Below are 6,154 nucleotides of genomic sequence, written 5' to 3'. Positions count from 1 at the left end.
GGGGGGTTGGCCAGTGCCAGACCCTGTGCTAAGCCCTGTCCCCGTGGGATAGTCACATATACCAGGGATGGCTGAGACTGCTTCCCCTCTCCCACATCATCATCGTGCCTGGAGAGGTGTCTCACCTCAGACTCTCACCTTCAGGTACCCAATGTTTATTTGCATTTCTACCACCAGGTATTGTTTTAGCCAGCTAACAAAACAAATGTATCTTCTTGCCCTCCTGAAACTTACATTCCCATGCTGGGAGTAGGGGGGTGGGGCAGGCAAGTTATACAGCGGAAAACCTTGGAAATATCAGATACGTTCAATTTTTTATTAGGGTTATCTTTGCGGCATGGATTTGTATATATCACGGGGCCATTTCTGGGCATTCATGTGGGGTTCGTGTGTCAGGCGTGCAGGGTAGGCACAGCAGTTAGGAGCTCAGTCCTTCTGTGTGCCCTTGTATATTCTCCCGGCCTCTCTCAGCCTCAGTTTCTTCATTTGTCATTTAAGGAAATCACAGTGACTCCAGCCTCCCTGGGCTGTTGAGAGAATTCCATTGGTCCTTGAAAGGAGAGTGCTTTGGCCGCGGGGCAGCTCAGACCCGGACAGACGTTAGGGCGGGAGGGAACGGAGTCCCGCTGACCCAAACGGGCGCGGGCACGGGGCTTTTTTCGAAGGTTACATAAGGCGGCCCGGGGTGGCGGCCGCGGCCGGGAGCGCGCGTCCGTCGAAGGGGGAAAGGGGCGTGGGGACGGCAGCGGCGGCCGGGACCCCCGGGGCGTGAGTGCGGCGCCGCCGGCCTAGGTGGGCGCGGCGCGCGGGCGAGCGCAGGGCGCGGCGGAGTCGGGTTTCAGAGCGCGGGTGACTCAGGGCGCGGGCCGGGAGCCGGGAGCCGGGAGCCTGCCTGCCGCCGCCGCCGCTGCCCAGCGCCGCCTTTGTTCGCTGCAGGAAGAGCGAGCGGCGGCCAGCGCTCAGCCGGGCGCACAGTGCCTTCGGGGGACTCGGCTGGCCTGCGAGATGGCGCCAAGGTAGGACTCGCTTCCCCGCGCCCCGGGCCCTCGCCCCTCCCGCCCGCCTCACCTTCTCGCCCCCCACTTCTTGCAGGAGGAACGGACGGTGGTGGCCCCTGCTGTTGCTGCTTTCGGTCTCCGCGCTTCTCCCCTCTGTCACCCGGACCCGCTCCGCGACAGGTAAGCGACCCGGCCCGGGGGTGGCCCCGGCTGCCTCCGCGCGCCCCGGAGAAGTTGGTTTTTGGCGGCGGGCGTGCCTGCGGTGTGCGCTCATTCCTGGACATAAAAGGGAGTCCTCGCCGCTCTGTGCGCACTGGCGCTCCCGGCGCCGCTTCCCCGGGCGGTGAAGGGGATGCGAGGGGCGAACCGGGGTCCCTGACCCGTCGGGCGGGTGGCGCGCGATCTGGACGCTGTGCAGCTAGGGCGCGGCCCCTGCAGTCGTGGGCACAGAGGGACTTTGGAAGTACGGGGCAGCGCCAGCGGCTCCGAGGGGACAGTTAGCTCTAGCTCACCCGGAGCCCGCACGCCGGTCCTGCGTGCCGGCTGGCTCATTGTAAGGACAGGTCTGGTGCCCGCTCTGCACACAGGTGCGGCCGCGTGATCGCTAGCAGAGACACCTAGCGCCTTTGCCGCGCAAGAAATAACGGGACTGAATCGCCTCGATGCCTAACTTACCCCTGAGTTAGCTGAAGGAGCCCCATCCATGGTGGGCAGTGGCGCCCAGGGTGGTGAGAAGAACTACCGGCGGGGAGCCAGGGGATCTGGTCCCCTTCTGTTCCACAAGCCTCACTTTCCTCACTAGGACCCAGAGCAGGGTGGATGACTAGTAGGGTCTGAGTTAAAACAGATTTTGGTTAAGTTGTGTTCAGGCTGCCTGGGCTTGAAGCGTGGCTGAGTTAGGTGACCTTGGGCAATGGATTTCACCTCTTCGTGCCTCAGTTTCCTCACCCCCCAAAACGGGAATAATTAGACCACCTTTCCTCATAGGGATGCTGTGAAGATTAAACGAGGTATTAGAGGTAATACGCTTTCTACACTGTGGCACATACTAGGCACAAAATAAGCGATAGAAACTATGGGTCGGTCCTTGCAATAGCTGTTAGAAAGCAATGCAGGCAGTTTTTACAGAGGACACTGAGGATGAGGGAGGCTTAGGAAGTGGCCTGTCCAAAAGGCAGGACTGGAGCCCGGATCCTAGGCTCCCGTCCTTCCACCCTCAGCCCTTTCTCCATGCCGAGTTTGCAGAACTGTGTTCTCCAAAGGGTCCCACCCCTCCTGGATTTAGGAGATCAGTACACAGCCTGGACAAAATACGTGTCTGAGGAGAAGGGGCAGCAACCTCTCTCCCTTTGAAGGACACTGAGGATTGAGGGGGTGGCCTGGGTTAACTCTTTGTATGCCAGAGAAAGCCTGGGACAACCTAGACCATTGTCTCCTTGGCCTCTGGCCACTTTTCCCACCGGAACATCCAGGCTGGCATTTCTTGTAGATCAGAGGGCAGAGGGAGCACAGTTCTGGCTTCTCAGCGCCATGCCCCATGTCGAAACGCTGCACTTTCCCATGTGATATAGGGCACTGCCAGCTCAGCGGTAGAGGGCGGCCTGCGTTTCATGGGCTTTCGTGAATTTTGCTGCAACCCCTGCCTCCAAAAGGAAGATTCTGGGCAAAGAGACTTTGGTGTTTCTTTCTCCTCCTGTGTTTGAAGGCTCCCCTTGATGTCAAGTCAGTTGTTAGAAACAACACAGAGGAAACCCTGTTCCCATCGAAAGCGTTAAAAGGGAGTGGCAGGAAACCGCCAGGAGCTGGAAAGGGCCACGAGAGGGCCATCTGCAACTGATGGGTATTCAGTGTCCCTCTGGGCCTCTGCAGAAACTCTTAGACATGTAAGATATCCTCCTGCAAGCCCAGTTTTGCATGCCGTTTAATAAGGCCAACACTTATAAGCAAACCACTTTATATGCTCAGGCAGAGGTGTGGGCATGTCCGGGTTACATTCATCCAATCCTCAAAAGTGCTTCAGGAGTCAGGGACTGGGACTGTTGTCTTTGTGCTCCAGATAAGGAAACCGAGGTCCAAAGTCTCAAGGCTTCCCAACTCTAGAGGGTTTTTCCTGGCCTGCCCTGTTTGAAGAGATCCTTGTCAATGGGACCCTATCCCCTATACCGATCCTCGTGCCCCTCATGTGTCATGGCTGAGCTAGTAAAGTTACAGTGTCATTGGAACACCTGCTATTTTAGCAGATAAGAAGGTGGTTTTAGGGGACAAGGGCAGCGGTTTCACAAGTTATTTGTTCCTGTTAATAAAATCCCGATATGTGCAAATTAGTTACCTTTTTTATACTGTTTTATTGTGAAATATAATATCCATTCAGAAAAGTGCACACAAAAATTACAGCCCAAGTGTTTATCACAGAGCAAACAGCCACATAACCCAGGTCAAGAATAGGAGAGCCCCAGAAGCTTGTGCCCCTTGGATGTGACTGTTCCCTCCTTGCCCTCAGAGGTAACCATCACCTTGACTTTTATGGTGATTGCTTCCTTATTCTTTAGAAATAACTTTAGTACCTAAGCATGTATCCCCAGATTCTACAGTTCCACTTGAATTTGAACTTTTATACATGGCTTATTTCACTGGATATTCAGTTTTTCAGATTTGTCTATACTGTTGTGGGTGGCTGTAGTTAATTCATCTTTGTTGCTGTATAATTTTCTACTGTATTAACATACTGTACATCATCTATTCATTTGTCTCCAGTATTTGGGTTGTTTCCATTTCGGCAGAGACAGTGGTGGGTTTGCGAACATTCTTGTACATGTCTCTTGGTGCACATGTGCACATATCCCTGTTGGTTCTGTGTCTTGGAGTGGGGTGCTGGGTAACAGGGTGTGTTCATCCTTCAACTGAACAGACAGTGCCAGACCATCTTACACTATGGTGGTACTGAGGTGCGTGGTCACCCACTGGGTATAAGAGTCCCCATTTCTTCAAATCCTCAACAGCACTTGATCTTGTCACTGGGCTGAATTTCATCCCTTCTAATGAGTACACAGGAGAATCTTACTGTAGTCTTTTTTTTAAAAAAAGATTTTATTTCAGTTCCACTTATTTATTTTGAGGTAGAGAGAGAGAGCATGTGGGAGGGGCAGAGAGAGAAGGTCAGAGAGAGAATCCCAAGCAGGCTCCACGCCGTCAGCACAGAGCCCAGTGTGGAGCTTGAACTCATGAACCACAAGATCATGACCTGAGCCGAAATCAAAAGTCAGATAAAAGTCAACTGAACCACCCAGATTCCCCTTACTATAGTCTTAATTTATGTTTTCCTGATATTTAAGTTGATTACCTTTTCATATATTTATCGGACATCTGGTTATCCTGGTTGACTTTTTTATTGAGGTAAAATTCACATAACAAAACTAGCCATTTTCACGTGTACAATTCAGTGGCAGTCGGTCCATTCAAACTGTTGTACAGCTGTCACTTCTGTCTGGTTCCAAAGCATGTTCATCTCTCCAAAGAGTGAAAAACATTATTTCCATGAAGTGGTCACTCCCCATGGCCCCCATCCTCATCCTACTAGCCCCTGGGAACCACTAAACTGCTCTCTGTCTCTCTGGATTTACCTATTCTGGATCTTTCATATAAATGGCATCATAAAGTATGTGCCTTTTGTGTCTGGCTTCTTTCACTTAGCTTAATGTTTTTGAGATTCGTCCATTTTGTAGCAAGTGTCAGTACTTCGTTCCTTTTAATGGCTGAGTAATATTCCACTGAATAGATATACTACAATTCGTTTATCCATTCTTTCATTGATGGGGACGTTGATTTGTTTCCTCCTTTTAGCTCTTGTGAATAGTGCTGTTATGAACATTTGATACACGTATTTGAGTACTTCTTTTCATTAATTTGGGTATATATACTTAGCAGAACTGCTGGGTCACAGGGTAATTACCTGCTTAGATTTTTTTTTTTTTTTTTTTTTAGAAATTCCCAAACTCCTTTCCACAGTGGCTGTACCACTTCACATTCCCACCAGCAGTGTACAAAGGCTCTGATTTTTTTCACATCCTTGCCAACACTTTTTATAATTACAGTCATCTTAGTGGGTATGAAGTGGTCCCTCATTGTTTTGATTTGTATTTCCCTGATGACTAATGATATTGAGCATCTTTTCATGTGCTTTTTGACCATTTGTAAATCTTCTTTGGGGCAAATCCGAATGCTAATCAGAGCCAGTTTGGGTTTTTCCTCAGATCATCTCACTCTTGCTCATGGCCGTCTGATATGCTTTCCTGAAGGAGAGCAAAGTGGGTAGGAATCACACCTGAGACCCCCCCATCTCTGGCCTCTGCCTTACCTGTGCCCTGGCCTGTAGTGAGCTACTGTTGCTGACATGCCATTAGAAATTACAATGAATATACATGATTATAGTGTTTTAATTACTGGGTAAACTTGTTGGTTTTGTATAAAGTGGGGAATTCCTGCGGTAACATCCTGTGCCGTGTGTGTGTTTTACAGCAGAGTGCAGGCTGAAAGCTACTGGCACACTGAACCAGCCACAGCTTCCCATGCAGTGCTGGGATTTTGTAGTCTCTTCAGCTTTGCACATGATGTGAACTAATCTCCCTGTCTGGAGTACACTTTCTTACCTTCTGTCTCTCTTTAAGGCCTAATTCTACCTCCCAGCTTAAATGGCGCTCTGGAAGAGGCATCTCTCTGGCCAAGCTTTCTCATCACTGAACTCCCCATTCCCTCATCTCTCTCTTCCAGCACCAGCATTGTCCCCCTGTACTGTCAGTATGTTTATTTCTCTCTCTTTACCATGGGAGCACCTTGAGGGTGTGGGTCATGCCTCATTTGTCCACAGTTGGCCACTTGGACTTTGGCTCTTTTGTCATTATTATAAACAGAGCTGCTGGGACCATCTTCTGACAAATGATCTTTGTTTTCTTTTTAGATTATTATTATTATTTTTGACTAGATTACCCCAGACTTACTTTCCCATCAAAGAACAGAAGTAGTTGCACGTTTCTTACATATTTAGATAGATCTCTCTTAGATACAAATTTAATCATTTTCCTTCCTCCTTTAATTGCTCTCACTGGATTCTCACTCTACCTAAGATGGGGGTCATGCTCCTTGCTGCAGAGGGCCCTTTG

General features: G+C 50.1%; 1 protein-coding gene across 1 annotated transcript in view; it reads left to right on the top strand.

Annotated features, from left to right (window-relative positions):
- The first annotated feature begins 656 nt into the window (after positions 1 to 656).
- The window catches only part of COL15A1 (collagen type XV alpha 1 chain), a 108,997-nt gene continuing 103,499 nt past the window's right edge, over positions 657 to 6,154 (top strand). The window contains exons 1-2 of the mRNA XM_047830927.1: positions 657 to 1,016; positions 1,093 to 1,178. Coding sequence (XP_047686883.1) covers positions 1,006 to 1,016; positions 1,093 to 1,178 — 97 coding nt within the window. The 5' untranslated portion in view covers positions 657 to 1,005. The remainder of the gene's footprint in view (positions 1,017 to 1,092; positions 1,179 to 6,154) is intronic.

This window comes from Prionailurus viverrinus, chromosome D4, assembly GCF_022837055.1.
Source record: "Prionailurus viverrinus isolate Anna chromosome D4, UM_Priviv_1.0, whole genome shotgun sequence".
In the NCBI taxonomy this organism is placed as follows: Eukaryota; Metazoa; Chordata; class Mammalia; order Carnivora; family Felidae; genus Prionailurus; species Prionailurus viverrinus.
Note: the sequence above shows the minus strand (reverse complement) of the source record. Positions and strands in the feature narration are given on the sequence as shown.